The sequence below is a fragment of the Mustela erminea genome, chromosome 11 (assembly GCF_009829155.1).
Source record: "Mustela erminea isolate mMusErm1 chromosome 11, mMusErm1.Pri, whole genome shotgun sequence".
NCBI lineage: Eukaryota > Metazoa > Chordata > Mammalia > Carnivora > Mustelidae > Mustela > Mustela erminea.
In genome coordinates this window covers 10,711,793-10,734,812 of record NC_045624.1, presented here as the reverse complement: position 1 = coordinate 10,734,812, position 23,020 = coordinate 10,711,793, and the positions used below count along the sequence as shown (strand labels likewise).

Here is a 23,020-nt window from a genome sequence, read left to right as displayed (position 1 = left end):
TCCTTTGCTAGACATGGTTGAGTGTGCATATACAAGTGCATGCGTGTGTTTCTGAATTTCCAAGTTAATCACATTGTTCTGTTGATCTGGTTGTTTATCTTTGCCCCAATACTATGATGATTTAATTACTGTGGCTTTATGATAAGTGTTGATGATGGAGTAACTGCTACCTCATTCTTCCTTCTCAAGATTTCCATGACCTTTTGCATTTCATATAACATTAAAATGAGATTATTAATTTCCACACACTAAAAAAACCTGCTGGGATTCTGAATTGAATCCCACTGAAAGTACAGATCCATCTGGAGAGATTTAGAACTTTATAAATCATCTAATCTGTAAACACACACATACAAATAATCTTCATTTTGTCCATTGACCTTGAATTCAGAGTTTTTATAAAAATCACTCATTGATTTCAAGAATTTACCTATGATTTTTTTAAAAGATTTTATTTATTTATTTGAGAGAGAGAAACATGAGAGAGAGCAAGAGCATGAGTGGGGTGTTTTTTTTTTTTTTAAAGATTTTATTTATTTGACAGAGAGAGATCACAAGTAGACAGAGAGGCAGGCAGAGAGAGGGAAGCAGGCTCCCTGCTGAGCAGAGAGCCCGATGCGGGACTTGATTCCAGGACTCTGAGATCATGACCTGAGCTGAAGGCAGCGGCTTAACCCACTGAGCCACCCAGGTGCCCTGAGTGGGGTGTTTTTATTTTTTTTTCCCAACTTTTCTTTCTTTCTGTCTTGTAATTTTGAATTTTTGTTTTTTTCACCCAGCTCCATGGACCCTGCTTATATAATATGTAATATATAATACAGGAGTGTCTCGGTCTCTGGTGTTCTAATGAGGGAGGCAGAAAGCATACTGACCTCTTGATAGTCACTTTATTCAATGGCCCAATACCTGTTTTATATCTCCTTTTATATCCAAACACTTAGTTTCAAGCAATCATATTAGTATATTCTATCTCCCAAAACTTGCCTTGACTCTGTAAGAGTTGCAGGTATAACATCCCACTTTCATACTTGGAGCATACATGTTTCTGATTCATTTCTGATGTTGCAAAAATGGTCTCATTGTAGGCTTTGGCTATCTATTTGGGGGTTTGTATTTTATATTTTGATTTCTCATCTCCATGTGTTAGGAACTCCTCTTGAGCACAGATCTTTCTTCTTAACTAAATATATAACCAATAGTGTAGTACAATGTTAAAATTGTTAGTGTCAATTATTATTGTTCATATTTCTGGGAGAAAATAGAAATTAGTGGAAGAAGAGGTAAATGAAAGAGAATCTGACCCTATTTCCTTATTAGCTTCAGCTGATTATTGCTTACAATGAATTTCAAGAAATGACATTTCTTCTATTTTTGAAAAGCAGCCAGAGACCCTAATTTGTATGTGAAATCTACTAATTGTTAATATTGGTCAATAACTAAATTTATTAGATATTTCTAAAAGCCGAATGTACAGATCGGTATCACAGACTTTGGCCTAGATTGGATCCATGAATTACTGACTTGCGGCCTTTGCAAAAATTCTTACTCTGTATGAATGTATCATTCCTTTTTCCTTTTCTATCACTCAGCTCCAAAATTCCCGTGCTAAGAGCAGCATTGTACCTATCTGCCAAAAGAGCATGGGAAGCAATCAGACATGGATCACAGAAGTTATCCTGCTGGGATTCCAAGTTGACCCCAAACTTGAAGTTTTCCTCTTTGCATTCTTCTTGCTATTCTATAGCCTCACCGTGATGGGGAACGGACTCATCCTAGGGCTCATCTGGCTGGACCCCAGACTGCACACCCCCATGTACTTCTTCCTCTCAAACCTGGCCATTGTTGACATGTCCTATGCCTCAAGCATTGTCCCCAAGATGCTGGCAAATCTTATAATGGAGACGAAAACCATCTCCTTTGCTCCATGCTTACTTCAGACATTTTTGTATCTGGCCCTTGCTGTCACAGAGTGTATGAGTTTGGTAGTGATGTCCTATGACCGGTATGTGGCCATCTGCCATCCCCTCCATTACACGGTCATCATGAGCTGGAGGATATGTACTATCTTGGCTGCCATGTGCTGGATATTCAGCTTCCTCTTAGCTCTGGTCCATATTACTCTCATTCTGAGGTTGCCCTTCTATGGGCCACAAAAAATCAACCACTTTTTCTGTCAAATCATGTCAGTATTCAGACTGGCCAGTGCAGACACTAGACTCAACCAAATTGTTCTCTTTGCGGGCTCTGTGTTTGTTTTAGTCGGGCCCCTCTGCTTGGTGCTGGTGTCCTATATGCACATCCTGTTGGCCATCCTGAGGATCCAGTCCAAGGAAGGTCGCAGGAAGGCCTTCTCTACCTGTTCCTCCCACCTCTGTGTGGTGGGGCTCTTCTTTGGCAGCGCCATTGTCATGTACCTGGCCCCTAAATCCAGCCATTCTCAGGAACAAAGAAAGATTCTATCACTGTTTTACAGCCTTTTCAACCCTATGCTAAACCCACTGATCTATAGCCTGAGGAACTCGGAGGTGAAGGGTGCCCTGAGAAGATTCCTGGGGAAGAAGTCATTGGTGTAAGGGATGGTTTGGAGTATTTCAAGACTGTGAGCTTTTTCCACATGATTCTGGGTTCTTGAACGCACTTTTTTGTCCCTTAATTTAACAAACCCAGTACTCTTTATCTTTGGATTTCTTGTAAAATGAGACTATAAATACTCTTACGTTTTAAGTCATTGATACAAAACCTGAGATAAATAGTATGAAACAGAAAATCACAGTCTAGTGAAGAGAGTTGCAAAGAGCTTAAAGAAAATATTAGTAAAAGAAGTCCACAAAACAATATTACATTTTGATACAGTTTTATCCTCCAAATGCAAGAATTATTCAACATTAAAACAATGAAAATAATTTGCCACATTAACAAATTAAAGGATATGTATCAGTAGATCCAAGAAAGTGTTTGACAAAATTCAACATCAATTCATGATAAAATTCTTTTTTTTTAAAGGTTTTATTTATTTATTTATTTATTTATTTGACAGACAGAGATCACAAGTAGGCAGAGAGAGAGAGGAGGAAGCAGGCTCCCCACTGAGCAGAGAGCCCGATGCGGGGCTCCATTCCAGGACCCCAAGATCACGACCTGAGCTGAAGGCAGAGGCTTTAATCCACTGAGCCACCCAGGCGCCCCCATGATAAAATTCTTTACAACCTAGTATAACAGTAAGTATTCCTTAGAGGATCTACCAAAAAACAAAAAACACAAATAATAAGTATAATACTTAGTGGTGAAATGCTAGCAGCTTTCCCAGTAAGTTAAAAAATAAAAGACAAAGATGTAGACTCTTACCACTGTTTTTCCTTGTTTTAACTTTTTTACTAGAGACCCTGAAGAGTATAGTTAAACAATAAGAAGAAATATATGATTTGTGTGCATACACACATTTGACAAGGAATAAATGATTTGTGATTATATACAAAATAGCTGATTATATATGTAGGAAATCTGAACTGTAAGGAAGTTAAGCAAAGTAGCTTAATATAAAATCAATATGAACATAAATTACATTTTTATATAACAACAAATAATTAAAGTGAAATTTTACACAATGTTTGTATAGACTACGGGACTTACTTTGAAATGAATGTTTCATTTCATGAAATGAAAACTCTTGAATGTTTTCAAGACCTTATTTTGAAATGCTTAAGAATAAATATAACAATATACAAAGTAAATTTAACAATATACAAAAACTATAAAGATACACTTAGAAAAATGTATTGAGTCCCTATAATAACCAAATATACAAATGTACAGCATACGATACACTGACTTCTTGAACTGGGAAACATAATATTACAAAGATTCCATCTCCTCAAGCTGATTAATATATTTAATGGAATCCTAGTCAGTATCCCACAATATTCCAATGGTGTGGCTATGTGCAGAACTTCACAAGCTGATTTTAAAATGCAAAGGGCCAATCCCAGCCCAAACACTATTAAAAAGGATAAAGGATAAGGTGGGAGATTTAGTTCTCCTGATAAGAAAGTGTACTAAAGGGCGCCTGGGTGGCTCAGTGGGTTAAGCCGCTGCCTTCGGCTCAGGTCATGATCTCAGGGTCCTGGGATCGAGGCCCGCATCGGGCTCTCTGCTCAGCAGGGAGCCTGCTTCCTCCTCTCTCTCTGCCTGCCTCTCTGCCTGCTTGTGATCTCTCTCTGTCAAATAAATAAATAAAATCTTAAAAAAAAAAAAAAGAAAGTGTACTAAAGTGCCAGTAAATAAAACAGTGTGTTGTTCCTGCAGGCGTTGACCAATAAATAAACCGAACAGAATACAAAGCACAGAAGCAGACTCGTGTCTTTGTAAAATGACGCTTGTCATGTTCAAGATGTGGCAGGGCAGTTCGGTGGAGAAAGGAAAGGTTTTGTCGTAAATGCAGCTGCCACAATTGAGGAACCGTGTCAATGCTCAAACTCGGTTCCCAGTGTTTTCAAGACCTTATTGTCAAACACAAATTGTACAAAAAGCTTTTAGAAGATAAGAAAGGGGAGGACTTTTAAAATAATATATACAAAACTGTTAGTCCTAAAAAGAAAACATTGATAAATTTGACTAGATTGAAATAACGAATGTCTGTCAATCAATAAAGAGCATAAAAAGAGTGAAACAACCAGACCCGGAAGTCTCTCCTACCCACTCTTCTGATTTATCGGGTTTCAAACCGCACCTCCTCAGAGACCAGCATATTTCAGAGTCCCGCCTCTCTGCGCTAGGTGACTTTCCACCCTATCACTCCAGTTTATCTTTGTACCCAAATCACTTTACGAAATAAACAGACCTAAGGAATAAAGGCAGAATGGGTCTTTTTTCTTTCCTGGACCTATGGTAGATGAGGCATTTTCAGGTGTTTTGGTGGTAGAATTTTCTGGCATATCAGTGTTTCAAATGATAAAGAACAAAAGAGAAACTCTTTCTGCCTGGCTTTTCCTCTTTATCAAGAAGGAAGATCTTTTCTGGAATTACTCCCCCTCGGCAGGTTTTTCCTGGTATTCCACTGGACAAAATTGGGCCAAATGCTCATCTCTAAACATCTCTGATGAAGACAATGAGATGAGAGCTTGGCTTTGATCCCTGTAGCTCAGAGTGAGAGCCACTTTCTGGATAAGTTTACTATTTGCTACCTCAAGACTATCAGTACCAGCTCAGCAAGGAAGGGGGAATGGCCATAGGACAACCAACAGTATCTGCTCAATGGTTCAAGTTGTGAAGCAAGACTTCTTGAATCTTCAGTAAAGCGAGAAACTCACAGTAAAGTGTAATGTTTAAAACTTAATGCTGGGTGCCTGGGTGGCTCAGTTGGCTAAGCGACTGCCTTCGCCTCATGTCATGATCCCAGGGTCCTGGGATGAACCCTGAATTGGGCTCCCTGCTCAGTGGGGAGCCTGTTTCTCCCTCTCCCTCTGCTGTTCTGCCTGCTTGTGCTCTCTTGCTCTCTCTGTCAAATAAATAAATAAAATATTTTTTAAAAATAAAAAATAAATAAAACGTAATGGCTACAACCTCTAAATATATCAAAGAGATTGTATTAAGAATCAGAAGATTAAAAAGGCTCTCAATTAGAATAATTTAGTTACATAGTAGGTACTTTATCTTCTGCTAGATTAAAAAATATATACACTTAAAAATAGAAGTATGAACCAATTTTCACTAAAATACTATCTGTTTATCCTTCCCTCCTTTTATTTCTCTAAACATACAGAGATATATGGGGGTCAACTAACAAAATGTTTGGGTAATGTATTTTTATGAATTGCTTATTTTCATTTGGGGAAAATATTCCTTTTACACAAATAAGAAGTCAAAATACTTTCCTAAAACATCATGAATTAGCCCTGAATCTGTATATTTACTTGAAGAAATCTCTGGGATACTGAGTTATTTAGTCATAGTAGTTACCTCCAAGTGCTTTATTATGGAATAATTTTAGATTTTCTATGTACTTTTCAGGATTGGTTTTTTACACATGGAGCTCATTTCCTATTTACAACAAAGAATTCCACTTTTTCTCCTAAAAGTGGGTAGAGAGGGCTGGTAAAGAAGCATAGAGACTTAAAGAAGGTAACATGAATGCAGCTCTTCTTTTTACCACTAGGATGTGAGCAAAGGGAATGCAGATTTTATCTCGATCAGTTTTATCCCTTAGTGTCTGACACATTACTGGTCTATGTCGGAACATCTGATTAGGGAAGATAGTGGTGGTAAGCACCTACTCTCTGGTCCTAAACAGGGTACGATGCAATGTTGTTTTCCCATTGATCAGCACAACAAAGAGATGCAATTTCAGGAATAGTCTTTGGGTGAAAGAAAGAAAACAACACGCCATTGGAAGCCCATTCGTCCATAGCACATCAGCAGTGGCAAAAGCTTGTATAGAAGAGAGAAAGGGGGGAAGGAAAAAAGGAGGGAAGGAAGGAAGGAAGGAAGGAAAAGAAAGAGAAAAAAGAAAAGACAAGACTCAAGCTCTCTGAAGGAGAATTTTCTGTCTCATTGATGGCAAAATACTAAAATGATATTTAGGGGCAGCTGTAGTTATTCTATTTGTGATCTTCAAACACTTCTCTCTCTAAATTGACATTCTTTAATAGAGGTCCATCCCTAATGATAGAGCCAAGTAGGCTTTGTAACATTTATTCTCACTAAAATATTAATCAATATAAATATTGATAATAAAAGAGGTCTAAGGCTCCTCACAAGAAACGCTTTTACTTTCTCCACTTCAAAGATTAGAGACAAAAAAAAAAGAGAGAGAGAGAGACAAATCATGACACCTCTTTGCATCAACAATGTGCTGTGTTAAATATCATCATATTGTCAACCAAAAAAAAAAAAGTGGTAAATAAACATATTTTTTTAAGAGGGAGAGGTGGGGAGGGGCAGAAGAAGGGGCAGAGAGAGGGAGAGGGAACCTTAAGCAGGCTCCAAACCCCGTGTGGAGGTCAACATAGGGCTCATTCTCACAACCCTGATATCATGACCTGCGCTTAAGTCACGAGCCAGACATTTAACTGACTAAGCCACCAGGTGCCTGAGCAGGCATCAACTTACTATCCTTGGTTCTATCTGGGTATTGGTGAGTGAAATTTATTTTTCTGTAATAATCTTGTTTTCCTTGTAAAATACAGGAAATACAAACAACAAATAAAATAACAAAAGTATGCAATTACTTAAGCACAACTTGATAAGTGCTTTTAGTCTTCCGGAGAAGGAAGACCAGCCTGGGTTTAGATAGTCGAAGAGAGCTCCCTGAGTGCTTTGAAGGATTGTTATTATATTTGAAGTCAAGTGGGTACCAGGACAAAATTGACTTGGAATAAGGAAAAGTATTTCCTGAGTGGGAGCAATTGAGTAGCACTTGAATAAAGTGGAGTGTCTTGAAGAATGAGAAGGTATGTGGAGTGAGGCTCTATCCAACACAGATTACTTTAGGAAAAGAAATAACTCCAATATCCTCTCCTTAAATATATTTTCTCTGCTGCCCAATAGATTAAATATGTTACTTTTATTTCAAAGTGGCTTTTCTACCAAAGTTTAAGAACTAAGACTCTACATGGGCACTCTGGAAGTTAGAAATGGAAGGACTTTACAATCATCAAACATCACTTAGCACACAAGGTTGGGACCCATTATTTATTTGTTTGAAAAGAGAGCACAAATTGTGCTGGGTGGGGGAGCAGCGGAACAGAGAGAAGCAGACTCCCTGCTGAGCAGGGAGCCTGATGCAGGGCTCAATCCCAGGACCCCAGGATCATGACCTGAGCCAATGGCAGATGCATAACTAGACTGAGCCCCCTAGGTACCCCTGCCCTTTATTTTTTCCCAAAGATTTTCTTGAGATTCATTTTAACTGTAGACCTTAACCCAGGATGAAGAAACAAAAAATGGGATTCAGAATTCTTGAGAAATTTGAAATGGAGACAAACTAAAGAAAATTAAGGGAGAAGTATATCTAAACTTCCAAGTGAGAAATGTGCAGTGATTTCCTGGCAATAACATTTCTCCACTGTTTCTCTAAGATGATGTATTAACAGGGTCCATGGTGTCCCTACCATGAAACATCAAGAAGTCACAGCTTCTCTTCTACAAACAGGAGGAATTACAGAGTGGAGCACTTTTAAGGCTGATAAAATACATAGGGAGAGAAATTAATTTATGATATGATCTTGACTTTTTTATTTTCTGTGCCAGAATCTTGTGTAATTTAGAGACATTCTGGCCTCACTCAATCCCAAGCAAACACAAATCCCAAACAAATGCACATAAAAAAATCCCACAGGACCCTGAAAGATCAAAATGAATACACATGGGAAATGCATTTATTGGTTCACCTGCTGATAGGAGAGTGGCGAACTCTTCAAATCTCTCTGAGGAGAGTGTGAGTGGATGTAATGCCACAGGGTTCTGTCCCCTGCATCATTATTCGTGTCTGTGGGGATGGAGCTGGGTTCAAATGATGACAGAACAAAGCCCTCACTTGCAGAAGAGAATCCATCATCAAGTTCTGCCATGAGAACTGTGTATGTGGGCTTCCCCTCCCAATGAGTTCTTTTTAGACAAGAGGCTCATTCCCGGGCCTTCCCTGTGAGATTTCTTCTAAACCCAAGGCCACATTTGAAGAAAAGAACACAGATTATACCACTGTAAGTAAATGTGGTTCATTAGCGGTAGGACGGGGTTTGCAGGAGAGAAATGGGAAAAGGCAGGTGGGAATGAAATCCCTGGCTTTGGGCATCAGTGACTAAATGCTTTTCATGTGGCCCTAAACCTATCTTCACAAGTAGGGCCCTGATGGGGATCTCTAGGTACCACTACTAATTCCCATGGTGTAGCCATGGCACCTCTGACCCTCTAAGACCCTCAATCCACATTCCCCTCATGTGGCAGCTCTTGCCTTTGTCATGACTGTCAGAAAAGAGGAATCAGCTAACCATCCAGTGGGATCTGATCTGACTGACGAAAGGCTTACAAAGAACTTTAGGGGTCACGTGGCCCAGGTGCCTCCCCTTACAAATAATCCTGAAGTCGGAGGTAAGTGGTTACTTGCCCTGAGACGTCTCTTCCTTCCCTGCTTTGTTAACTGCCTGCCCCTGCAGATGCTCAGAAACATTGCCTTCCCCAAGAGGACGCACTTGTCACTTGCCTGGGAGATGACATTCTCTTAGAGAGGAGACCCTGGTCTGTTGGTGTACAGATCCTCTTTTTGTCCCCTGTTTTAGCAGAGGAGTATTGCGATTCTCAACCTGTTTGCTTATGATTATCGGATGCAGCAGTTACTCTGTGTGTTGGCTTTCAAATCCCTAATATGTCTTTAAGCACTTACTGTCTTACGTGAGTTAACTCATGAGGTTTATTGTTCACCCCACTTTGCAGCTGGTGGAGCTGAGGGCCAGAGAAGATCAGAGGGGTCACAAGACCAGCATGCGGCAAAGCTGGGATTTGAACACAGGCCCTTGAGCTCAGAACTCATGTTTCTTTGTTACACTCTGCTACTCATTAGGACCAAGCTGTGTCTCTAAGTAAGTATTGGAGATGGTAAGTAATTTCTGAGTAAGTGTGTGTTCCCTTTAAAGGATTTTTCCATTTTTTAAAAATCTTTTTGAAAATTAATTTTTTTAATCAGTATATAAAAACAGTAATAGAAATGAAAATAAAATGTGTGTGTGTGTGTGTGTGTGTGTGTGTGTGTGTGTGTGTGTGTTTATTTATTTGGTGTGCTTTCTATTTAAACTAAAAAAAATAACCAAAAAAAAAAAAAAGGCAAAATACATGTGGAAAGGTTTACAGTACCATGATTTTGCTGGATTTCTAATCCCAATGATTTGGACTCTTTCTTGAATTTGTGGTCTTATTAATATTGTTAATAACAATTAACATTAATATAACTCCTAATATATGCCGGTTTCATGGTCGTTATCCTTCACATCAGCCCTTTTAGACACCTGTTGTCATTATTTTGTGGACAAAGACAATGAGGTGGTGACGAGAGTAAGTGGCTCCAGGTCACAGCGTCCACCTTGCAGATCGGGGATTGGAACGACGCTGTGACCAGCACTGTTACGTTAACACTGTTAACCATGCTGCTTTCATCCTGGTTCCGGGATCTTGCTGTTTTCAGTCCCTGTGAATGTTTATGCTGTTGAAGAACAGAGACATGTATCCATGAAACTGTCCCTTATTCTGTGCACTGAGGACTTTTCTTTAACATGGAGCTGGAGCAGATACTTAAGTCATTTACGATCTCTCTCTCTCTCTCTCTGTTGTTATCTGCCCCAGGCTTTTTCTCAGAGGAGAAAATAAATCTGGTTTCTTGAACTGTGAAATTCAAAATGCAAGATCATGCCAATATTTAAAAGGAAATAATGCTTTCACCTCATGTATTTTTCTACTTTTCTTGTCCTCCACAAAGGAGCTGACTGACAGTGTGTGTAGATAGTGACCGTTACAGAGTGGTCTCCTTGTGATTTTCCTACAAAACTGTACAAGGGTGCAATTGGCAGCCAGTGTGACCTGTAGTTTCTTAATAGCTCACGTTTGATGAAACATGTTGTTTCACTAAGAATTCTGTTTGCCTCCTTTTGGAAGGCGTTTTGGACATTTTGGAAATTGGTTACTGGATTCTCTCAGAAATATCTTGGAGGAAAAAATTACACGTAAAATTATAATTCCAGATTATTTTAAGTGTGAACTTTGATTAGTCAAACAATTTTAATCATTTCGGAAAGGGAAGCTAATAACTGGCATATCTGAAAGCTGAAGGATCCGTGTGTCTCCTGTCCTGGGTCACTGGCCTGGGTGTAACAGGAACATGAAGGGACACATCACAGATGAGCCCATCAGGCTTTCCCTGGATCTACCCTCAGCATCTCATCTCAGGCCCAGACAGGCTTCCTTGGCCACAGGCCCTGTGCTCAGCCGCCTGGCCTTCCCCTTCAAGCTCATATCACACTTCCCCTCCAGGAGGTCTCCTAAGACTCATCCAAAGACGACCATTGGAAAGAAATGGTCTTTCCTGCTTCCTGTGTCTTCATTAGCTCTAAAGACATGCATACAAGACTCCTGAAAGCACGATCTCATTTTCTGTCATTACTTGTGCCTTGCTTTCCATGGTGAGAGAATGTGCTTATTTCAGAAGAGCCAAAAAACTTACAAAATGTCATATTCCTGGAGGCTCTGGCATTGAGAGCTCTCTGAGCCCTCCTATTCGGCTTGATTCCCTGGGACCCATTTCCACAATATTTGGTCTGTCCGCAAAATGCCATATGCTGTTCAGACAGAAAATGTACCGTTCAGACAGAATTTGTATTGTCCAGACCGTTTACAGTTTCCTATTTCATACCCGCTAATTAGTAATTCAGTATAAATCCTTTAACTGTGCTCTCCCTGCATGATTTAAAAGTAAGTCAATAAGTCAAAAGTACATCTATCGGCCCATATAAAATCAGTAATGTTTGAGTGACTTTGTAAGGTATTTTACTGATCATAATTTGCTGCTAGTTCCTGGGTCCTCCAGTGAATGTCCACCCAAAACTTAGGAAGTTAGCTTAAGACAACCACTTCCTTTTAAGGGAAACACCAACTTCACAGAGGCACAGACACCTAAGTTCACATGAAAGAGAGCAAATGCCTCTCGAATTTACAATTCCATTGCTTTCTGCACAAATGTGTCTGCTAGTAAGCATGTTGGTCAACCACACGATTATAAACAAAGGGAATTCACAAAAGCAGACATTAGTATGCAGCATCAGAGCAGTATCCAGGGAAAGAGGAGGCCTTCATGAACTGGCTTGGGACAACTGCCACTAGTAAGCAAGCTGATTCTAAGTGACTTTTTCTAAGATACTGATGGGAAGTTTCCTAGCAGACAGCTAAATTCTCTGTCCCTCCTGATTCTGCTTACAGGTACCGGTTTTATTGTTGTTTTCAGTATTTTGGTCTTTAACTTCAAACCCCTAAAAGCTACATTGCAGATAAGGAAATTAAAGGGGCTTCGCGATGTGCTTCTCTGAACGACAGACTCCACCCTCTCTGACCTCTGCCACATCACAGCTCTGCCTGTGCTCGCATCACATTTTGGTGGGTGTTGTAATAGTTTTCAACATAATTTATGATCTATTTCTACTTTAGTCCATAGAAGATCTTGATCTTTTTCTCTGTTAATTCATAGAAAAAAATCTGTATAAAAAAAATTGAATTTGAGGTTTTTAGTTTCCCCTTTCCTGTCAAAGGTTAACTATTTTTCATAATGTAGTGATTAATTGCTCCCGTATGAAACTGTAAGAAAATCTGCTTAGATTTGAGATTCCTGTCAACATCTGGTGAGGATTACTCTCAAGATGAGCAGGCATAATGTGAATCTAAAAATAATAATAATAATATGCATCTTTGGTTGAATATTACATTGTAGATTTTTCCAAAATGAAAATATTTTGCTTTTTTTCTCCCAGTAATGCATGAAGTTTATTAAGCAACGAGCAAATAAGCAAACAATTTATACAAAAGAGAAATCCCCATACAATCTTTTGCTCGGTTTCTTCATTCTCCATCATTTGGTCTTCTGTATCACTAATTCTCTCTTCTGCCTCAATTATCCTAGCAGTAAGAGCCTCCATTTTTTATTGCATCTCATTAATAGCTTTTTTTTAATTTCAGCTTGGTTAGACTTTAGTTCTTTTATTTCTCCAGAAAGGGTTTTTATTTCTCCAGACAGAGTTTCTCTAATATCTTCCATGCCTTTTTCGAGCTCAGCTGGCACCTTGAGAATCGTCATTCTGAACTCTAGATCTGACATATTACCGATGTCCGTTTTGATTAGGTCCCTAGCCTTCAGTACTGCCTGTTATTCTTTTCTTTTGTGGTGACTTTTTCCACCTTGTCATTTTATCCAGATAAGAATCTATAAACAAGAGAATAAAATACTAAAAGGGTGGCAAAGACTCCAGAAGAATGTACGCTAACCAAATCAGAAGAGACCCCAAATTGAGGGTAGAACAAAGGGGGTAAAAAGAAGTATTAAAAAAAAATTTTTTTTAATTTAAAAAGTACATATATATACTAGCTTGGTGAATAGAACAGAGTCACCCACTTGATTCTGGGTGTATTTTGGTCTCTTTGAAGAAACTACCTCCCTAAATTTAAAAAAAGAAAAACTTCTATATATACAAAAATAAGGATAAACATGACGAAGGGATGGAATATGACTGTAAAGACGAAAAATTTTTAAAAGAAATTCTAAAAAAGGAATTGATAAGTTGATTGGGAAAAGAAACTGGAAAGAATTTGCTCAGTCTGGAGACTAGAACAAAGCCCTGTGCTAGATTTAGGATATATTTTGATCTGTTGGAAGAAATTGTATCCCAAAATTTTTTAGAAGAAAAAACCCTATATGTATGCAGAAAATAATGTTAGATACAATGAAGCATAAAATTATGACTATAATACTGAAGGCTTAAAAAGATTTTTTTAGGGTGCCTGGGTGGCTCAGTGGGTTAAGCCTCTGCCTTCGGCTCAGGTCATAATCTCAGGGTCTTGGGATCACGTCCCACATTGGGTTCTCTGCTCAGCAGGGAGCCTGTTTCCCCCACCCGCCTGCCTCTCTGCCTACTTGTGATCTCTCTCTGTCAAATAAATAAATAAAATCTTTAAAAAAAAGATTTTTTAGAAAGGTATTGTTAAGATAAACTAGTTAAAAACATTAAAAGAGGAAAAGTTTAAAAAAATTATTATAAGAAAAAAAATAAAATTAAAGAACTTTAATTAACTTTGCAAGACTAAAGAATCATGGGGAGAAAGCCATGAATTCCATGCTTTGCTTTCCCCTCCTCTGGAATTCTGCTGTTCTCTTTGATCAGTGAGCTTGGTCTTGGCTGGATGTTCTAGCTGATCTTCTGGGGAAGGGCCCTGTTGCAGTGATTCTCAAAGGTCTCCACCTGAGGCGGAATTGCACCGCCCTTGCCGGGGCGGGGCTAGGTAATCTCCTCGAGTTCACTCTTGGGAGCTTTTGTTCCCTGAGCGCTTTCCGTAGCGTTCCGGAGGACGGGAATGAAAATGGCAGCCTCCTGGTCTCTGGCCCGGAGGAGCCGAGAGCTCGGGGCCTCACTCAGTGCACCCTCAGAGAAAAGCGCTCGCTGGATCACTCCCGTCTGCCTGGTCTCCAGCCACGCTCCAAGCTCACCCGGCCTGTGACTGTGTGTTTCTGTCTCTGGCGCACAGCCCCGTTTGGAGTCTCCAAACCCGGCAGATGGAGGTGCTCTTCTGGCAGATGGAGGTGGGTCTCCCCAGATTTGCCTCTTGTGGGGTCCCTGCTCAAAGAGCAGTGACCTGACTGTGCCACGGATCGCAGTTTAATGTAATCCCAAGCTGAGCGCTCACTCCTTGGCTCCGTCTCTCTAGCTGGCTTCTCCGCTTTGATACCTGCGAGCTCTGCTACATTCAGACACCCCCCATCCTTCTGTGACCCCACAGGACCTGAGACCACACTGTCCCCACGAGGGCTCCATCCCCCTTAGCCTCTGGAGCGACGTCCCTCAGTGGAGCAGACTTTCAAAAGTTCTGATTTTGTGCTCCGTTGCTCCGCCCCTTGCCGGGAGCCAGCCCCACCCCCCACAGTCTATCTTCCCATTGCTTTGGATTCACTTCTCCACATGTCCTACCTTTCAAAAAGTGGTTGGTTTTCTAGAACTGCTGCTCTTCTTGTCTTCGATCTCCTGTTGCATATGTAGCTGTTCAGAATGGTTTGATAATTATCTAGCTGAACTCCTGTGACCTGATGTCATCTCAGTCTGCTACTCCTCTGCCATCTTGACTCCTTTGGTTCATATATTTTTAATGGTTGCTTTGTATTCTATGTTATAAAAGTAGCCAAATATCTGAATCCATCTCCAACTTTTAAACTTGATATCAATTCCAAAATTTTTAAAATATAAGCAGGGTTATAATGAATATTTAGAACCTTGTGGTCATGACAGTTCTGGTACACTGGATATTTTTCTTTTATTTTTTTTTCTAAGTACTTCCTGCCCAGGGATTTTGTCTATACTGTTCCCTGTGCAAGGAACAGTCTACTTTGGTTGTAGTTATGGTGCACTCCCCTTCATCATTTGGATTCTGCCCATGTGTCTCCTTTTCCTATCAGTCCCATCTAAAGGACCCCCCCCATACCAAGTGACTTTTTGTAATATTACCCTGTTAATTTTCTTCATTGTACTTTCCACTATTAACAAATACTTTATTTCTTTGCTCCTGTTGTTTTAGGGATGATAATCAACCATGATGTCTCCTTTTTCCTGATCTGAAGAAATAGAGAAATAGACCCAAGAATCAGGTAGAAATTTAAAATATATGCTTTCTTAGTGAGGCTTATTGGAATACATTATCTATAGCTTTAACATAATAATGTCTCTCCAAATTAAAATCACAATCATTAGCCTACCTCCACCCCCTAAATAGGACGGTATATGCTCCTGTAGGCTTTAGCAAGAAACAACAGAAATGCATAAGTCCAAAAAGGGAGCAGAGAAGGGGCATTCTCACTTCCTGTTTCCTGTTCTACAAATCCTATAAATAAGAGAGCAAGGGAGGGGCAGGTATCCTCCAGTGTTTCCATTCAGGGGAAGAGAGATTCCTCCCCTAAAAGGAAACATGAAGAATAGATGACAAATACACTACCTGAATTTTTCAGTATCTGTTTCCCCTGTAGAATGTGTCTACTTTCTCTCTTCTGATCCTCCAGAGTTTAAAACAGAGGCTAGAACAGATGATGTGTTTGAGGACTATGTGTTAAAGAATTGTGAATTTAAACTATATAAAACTACTCACATATTCTATTTTCAGAGTTGATAAAGGGAGACACTGGTACATTTTCCTGCAGGGAAGCTGACCGTAGGTGTCACAAGCTTTGAAATGTCTATAATGTAGCCTCTGCAATTTGACTTTTAGAATATATCCTGAAAAATGAACACAGAAAAAATTTCAGTTTGAAAGAATATTTATCTTGATGCTAATAAACCTAAAAGAAATAAGAACCCCAAAGTTTTCAACAGTAAGAAATAAAATAAATTGTAATATAATAAAATCACATTAGTTTCAAATAATGCCTATAAAGTATTACTTTAACACATGAAAATGTTTATTAAATTAAGGGGAAATGATAGTAAAAAATTGTCTCTATAATATGATTCTGATTTTAAAATATGAATTTGAAGATTTAAATTTTTACAAAGAAAAATTGAAATTATTTTTTAAAATATTCTGTTGGATTTGAAACTACAGCCTAATTTGAAGTTCTCAGGTTGTTTCTGGGGACAAGGTGAAGAGAGTGCAAAGACACAGCAAGCACCAGTTTACATGGTTCAAGACTGTTCCATGACCGTTTTTCCTCTTGGATAGACCCAGCTACCTCCCAGGAAGAGCTTCCTAAAAAGAAATATCCAACCCGTGCCCCACATGTTCCCACTCCCTGTTACCCTTAGAGCCCATTAGAACAGCAGGGGCCAGTGAGCATGTTAACAGGTGAGGAAGGTCTGAGGGAAGTTCATGGCCACAGGAGTTGCCAAATCTGGGAAGATATCATGTTGACAATTCTGTCACACCAGAAAATAAGATAAGCTCCAAGATTTTTCTTGGAGAGAAAATACCCCCAAAATAACATTAACAGCTATGTTGTCATTGTAATTCATTTTCCCTTCTGAGATTCATTGTTGAGAAAGCTGTAGAAATGTCCTCCTTATTTACCAAAATTCAGGATATGTACACGTGTTCATTGCAATTAGCCAAAGAATTCTTTCTCTTATGCCTGAATTTCAGTATCCATCATTGATCAAATAAAACTGCAAACACTGGAGATGGGAAAAGAGGTTCTGGAAAGAAGCTTGTAGGGAGGATTTGTAGCTGAAAATAGGGGCTTACAAAGTAATAAAGATACTACAAAATTGAGATTTTATTTAGAAGGCGTTTCAAATCTGAAATAAATAGGTAGAAAAGCATCTGAGGAGGTAAATTGATAAGTAAGCAACACATGAAGAAGAGAGAGCCCTAATTACCTCATATCATGGGCCAAGAAGACAAGCAACCTTAGGAAACAAGACTACCTCCTGCTGCATACACTCTGTCAGGGCATCTCTCTTCTAACTACATTAGCAATCCAGATTTGCACCCTTGAAGGGAAGCCAGAGCACTTTAATTCTCCAAAACAACATATCTGTGCATGTGTGTATGTGTGTGTGCATGTGTCTGTGTGTATGCTTTAGTTATAGAACGTAATCATGTATATTATGTTGTAATATATTTTATTTATAATAAATTATACACAGCTCTATCCTGTCATTCCATTGATACAAGGGGAATTTTTTTCTGATTTCTATGAGCACACTGAGTTTTTTAGACATATCTAAAATTAATGGCAGAAAATCAGTCCAGAGTAATATATTTCCAAATGATCATTCTGTAAAATATAGTGATATTTTGAATCTGACCTTTCTGTTGTGAATGTGGACTTGTCAGTCTCTGCCATAGGAGCATGGGAGGCAACCAGACATGGATCACCGAAGTCACCCTGCTGGGATTCCAAGTCGGTCCAGCACTGGAGCTCTTTCTCTTTGGGCTCTTCTGCCTCTTCTATACCCTCACCCTTCTAGGGAATGGAGTCATCCTAGGGCTTATCTGTTTAGACTCCAGACTGCACACTCCCATGTACTTCTTCCTCTCTCACCTGGCCATTGTTGACATGTCCTATGCCTCCAACAATGTCCCCAAGATGCTGGCAAATCTTGTGAATCTGAAAAGAACCATCTCCTTTGCTCCTTGCATTATGCAGACTTTTTTGTATCTGGCTTTTGCTCACATAGAATGCTTGATTTTGGTGGTGATGTCCTATGACCGGTTTGTGGCCATCTGCCACCCCCTACATTACACTGTCATCATGAGCTGGAGAACATGTGTGGTCCTCGCTGGCACTTCCTGGGTGTTTAGCTTCCTCTTGGCTCTGGTCCATTTAATTCTCATCCTGAGGCTGCCCTTCTGTGGGCCTCATGAAATCAACCACTTCTTCTGTGAAATCTTGTCGGTCCTCAAGCTGGCCTGTGCTGACACAAGGCTTAACCAGGTGGTCATCTTTGCAGCCTGTGTGTTTATTTTACTGGGGCCCCTCTGCTTGGTGCTGGTGTCCTACTCACGCATCCTGTTTGCCATCCTGAGGATCCAGTCCGGGGAGGGCCGCAGAAAGGCCTTCTCCACCTGTTCCTCCCACCTCTGTGTGGTGGGGCTCTTCTTTGGCAGCGCCATTGTCATGTACATGGCCCCCAAATCCCGCCACCCTGAGGAACAGCAGAAGATCCTTTCCCTGTTTTACAGCCTTTTCAACCCTATGTTGAACCCACTGATCTACAGCCTGCGGAATGCAGAGGTCAAGGGTGCCCTGAAGAGAGTGCTGTACAAATGGAGGCACATGTGAGGGACAGTGGAAATGAACATGGTGAGGCGCCTTTTGCTCCCCATGAAATATAGTAGGTGGCATTTTTTCACCTTATGCTACAATAAATGCCACATTAAGGTAGAATATTTTAGCCTAAACACACAACCTGAAACCATACAGACTTAGAAAATAGATGAAAACCTTCAGGACCGTGCATATGCAAAGATTCTTAGAGATGAACCAACAAGCACAAGACAAAAAATTTGAAGAATTGATAAATATTGGGCCTTTTCAAAATTAATCATTGTGATCATCAAAGTCATTATGAAGAGAGAAGAAATGCAAGTCACAAACTGCTTTGTATTTTTTTAAGTGCAATAGTGAGTTGGGTATGGCCACAAAAGGAGACACAGGGAAGTGCCTGGGAAACACAAAGTTTGTTGTCCTCTTAAGTTCTGGAGAAGGAGGCATGTACGTCTTGCAGGGCCATATAGGAAAGATACCAGGGTGGTCAGGAGACAGAAGACAGGGTCAAGGGAAGATTTATATCATTGCCTTCATGAGCATTTCCACAGAAAACACCCAGTAAATTGTTGTATAAGAGCAAGCTGGAGTTCCCATAATGGGTAAATCATTACCGTGTACAGACAGGGCATCATGAAGACAATGGGCCAGGAGAATTCTAAAGCTGAGAATTTATGTGATCTTCAGAGCTAGAGTTACCTTACTTCCAATAATCTCCTTTAACTCCATCTGGCTTCACAGGGCACCTGGGTGGCTCAGGTTATGATCCCAGGGTTCTGGGATCAAGCCACTCATCAGGCTCCCTGTTCTGCAAGGAGCCTGCTTCTCCCTCTCCTCCTGTTGACCCCTTACTTGTGCATGTTCTCTCTCTCTCTTTCTGTCAAATAAATATATAAAATCTTTAAAAAAATTAAATATATCTGGCTTCTCTTCAGCTTTGAACTATAGAGTGCTGTATAATAGTATGTCCTACTGTTTGCCCTTACTTTCTCAAAAACCAACATGCCCAATTTTGACCTTCATACAAGTGGGATGGATTTCCTCTCAGGTCTCCCAAACCCCTGGTATTAAAAAACAATTATAATAAATGCACAGTTTGCAACTGTAAACTTCAAAGTCATGAAATGTTGAATCTCTGATCTCTAAAAGCAAAACAAAATGAAAATAAATAAATTCTTTTTGCTTGGAAATGGAGTTTTTAAGCCCAAATAATATAGTAGATGATCTCTTCAGATCTCAAAGCAAATTTCTAAGACACTGCCTCCAACTATGAGAATAAAGTCAAACAAACAAACAAACAAACAAAATCCAGTCCTTTTGTCACCAAATTGTAACTACCAAAGGTGAAAACAATAATGGGGCTTTTCAGTACAACTGCTGAGAAGGGAGGGTTTATGAGGCACTCGCAGCCATGCAGGCAGGATGGTGACGGAGACTCCAGGCCCCACGGAGAGCTTCTTCAAAGAGCAACAAAGCCCATGAAGTTTTTGTTTTATTTGTTTTTGGTTTTTTTGTTTGTTTTTTATGTCCAGTGAGCCAGCATATAGTACATCATAAGTTTTTGTTGTAGTGTTCAGTGATTCATTAGTTGCGTATAACACCCAGTGCCCATCCCCACACATGCCCTCCTTAATATCCATCACCTGGTCACTCAGACCCCTCACCCTCCTCTTCTGTAATCCTCAGTTGGTTTCCTGGATTCTAGAGTTCTCATAGTTTGTCTCCCTCTCTGATTTCTTCCCACTCAGTTTTCCTCTCCCTTCCCCTGTGGTCCTCAATTCCTTATGTCCAAGAAATCATGTAATTATCTTCCTCTGCTTGACTTACTTCAGTTAGCATAATCCCCTCCAGTTCCATACATGTTGATGCAAGTGGTGGGTATTCATCCCTTTCTGATGGCTGAGTAATATTCCATTGTATATATGTACCACATCTTTATCCATTTGTCTGTTGAAGGGTATCTTATTTCCTTTCACAGTTTGGCTATTGTGGACATTGCTGCTATGAACATTGGGGTGCAGGTGCCCCCTTCTTTTTTCTATATCCATATCTTTGGGGTAAATACCTAGTAGTACAATCACTGGGTCATAGGGTAGCTTTGTTTTTAATGTCTTGAGCAAACTTCATACTGTTTTCCAGAGTGGTTGTACCAGTTTGCATTCCCACCAACAGTGCAAGAGGGTTCCCCTTTCTCCACAACCTTGCCAACACTTGTTGCTTCCTGTCTTGTTAATGTTGACCATTCTAACTGTTCTGAAATGATCTCTCTCTCTCTCTCTCTCTCTCTTTTTCTAAGATTTTATTTGTTTATTTTTCAGAGAGAAAGAGAGAGGGCACAAGCAGGGGGAGCAGCAGAGGGAGAGGGAGAAGCAAACTCTCACTGAGCAAGAACCCCAAAGTGGGACTCAATCCCAGAACCCTGGGATCATGACCTGAGCTGAAGGCAGATGCTTAAATAACTGAGCCACCCAGGCATCCCAAAGATGATGTCTCATTGTAGTTTTTATTTTAATTTCCCTGATGGTTAGTGATGAACATTTTTTCATGTGTCTGTTAGCAATTTGTATGTCTTCTTTGGAGAAGTGTCTTTTCATGTCTTCTGCCCATTTCTTGACTTATTATTTTATTATTTGTTTTTTGGATGTTGAGTTTGATAAGTTCTTTATAGATCTTGGATATCAGCCCTTTATCAAAAATGTTATTCGCAAATACCTTCTGCGATTCCATGGGTTGCCTCGTAGTTTTGTTGACTGTTTCCTTTGCTGTGCAAAAGATTTTTATCGTGATGAAGTCCCGAAAGTCCATTTTTGTTTTTGTTTCCTTTGCATTTAAGATGTGCCTTGAAAGAAGTTGTGCCCAGTGTCAAAGAATTTACTGCCTATGTTCTCCTGTAGGATTTTGATGGATTCTTGTCTCACACTGAGGTCCTTCATCCATTTTGTATTTACCTTTGTGTATGGTGTAATAGGATGGTCTAGTTTCATTGTTCTGTATATGGTTGTCCAGTTTTCCCAGCACCAGCTGTTGTAGAGACTGTCTTTTTTCCATTGGATGTTCTTCCTTGCTTTGTCAAAGATTAGTTGGCCATAGAGTTGAGGGTCCATTTCTGGGTTCTCTATTCTGTTCCATTGATCTATATGTTTGTTTTTGTGCCAATACCATACTGTCTTGATGACTACAGCTTTGTAATATAGCTTGAAGTCAGACATTGTGATGCTTCCACTTTGGTTTTCTTTTTCAACATTCCCCTGACAGTCCAGAGTCAATTCTTTCCTGATTAAAACTCTTCGAAGTACAGGGATAAAGGGAACATACCTCAATATCATAAAAGCCATCTATGAAAAGCCCACAGTGAATATTATTCCCAATGGGGAAAAACTAAGAGATTTTCTCTTAAGGTCAGGAACAGGAAAAGGATGCCTGATTATTCTTCAATGTAATACTAGAAGTCCTAACTTCAGCAATCAGACAACAAAAAGAAATAAAAGCATTCAAATTGGCAAAGAAGTCAAACTCTCTTTCTTCACAGATGACATGGTACTTTATGTGGAAAACCCAAAAGACTCCAACCCCAAGTTATTAGAACATATACAGCGACTCAGCAATGTGGAAAGTTACAAAATCAACACACAGAAATCAGTTGTATTTCTGTACACTATCAATGTAATTGAAGAAAGAGAAATTAAGGACTCAATCCCATTTACAACAGCTCCAAAAACCATAAGTATTCTAGGAATAAACCTAACCAAAGAAGTAAATGATCTATACCCTAGAAACTACAGAACACTTATGAAAGAAATGGAGGAAACACAAAGAGATAGAAAAACATTCCTCATGGATTGGGAGAATAAACATCATTAAAATGTCTATCCTGCCTAGAGCAAATTACACATTCAATGCAATCCCTATCAAAGCCCATGGGTTTTTAAGATGTATGAAGGTGATCAGCTGGGAAGAAAAGGAACTGCTCTGAATACACCATGTCCTCAGTGATATGTAATGATACACAATAAAAACTAGTTTCAGTACAAGCCTTTAAACTGAGATAGGTTTTGTCTTTGACTGATTGGAACTCTGAAATCAGTAAACCATGGCTAATTGTAATGACATCTGTCATCATAATAATCTAGGATATGGACAAGGGCCAAATCTGTTGGGATGTCACAGCAAATACCTCTGTAATTCTTACTGATTTCTTCTGTAATGAAACTGATTGGTACCATGACCATACTCTGCTGTGGGATGCCATTGGCATGACTGATAAAATTCAACTACCTTACATAAATAAATGGTATGTCCATGCTGACACTGATGAGCAAACATACTGAGATCAAGGTAAAGCCTCCTCAAGGTGTAATACCAAAGGAAAATGGCTGGTCTGGGGAAGTACTTGAGTCGGCTGACCATCAGCTCATTTCTATGTTAAATAGCTCTGTTCAAGGTTATTACAAGGTACAAACAACATAGCTCCAAGGGGAACAAGTAATCAAATAAGTACAGAATGTGAAAATGTATGCCATGGCTTTCGAAGAC

At 39.6% G+C, this 23,020-nt stretch overlaps 2 protein-coding genes across 2 annotated transcripts; both read left to right on the top strand.

Annotated features, from left to right (window-relative positions):
* Positions 1–1,640: 1,640 nt before the first annotated feature.
* LOC116569442 (olfactory receptor 2A12) lies at positions 1,641–2,573 on the top strand. The gene has a single exon (XM_032305725.1). It carries the CDS (start codon positions 1,641–1,643, stop codon positions 2,571–2,573), a length of 933 nt encoding a protein of 310 aa, XP_032161616.1.
* A 14,996-nt stretch (positions 2,574–17,569) lies between these two features.
* LOC116569441 (olfactory receptor 2A14-like) lies at positions 17,570–18,502 on the top strand. The gene has a single exon (XM_032305724.1). It carries the CDS (start codon positions 17,570–17,572, stop codon positions 18,500–18,502), a length of 933 nt encoding a protein of 310 aa, XP_032161615.1.
* Positions 18,503–23,020: the final 4,518 nt, after the last annotated feature.

Bases quoted from the DNA above. Each gene is read 5' to 3' on its own strand.
- LOC116569442 (XM_032305725.1), top strand. From the start codon at position 1,641: ATGGGAAGCAATCAGACATGGATCACAGAAGTTATCCTGCTGGGATTC.
- LOC116569441 (XM_032305724.1), top strand. From the start codon at position 17,570: ATGGGAGGCAACCAGACATGGATCACCGAAGTCACCCTGCTGGGATTC.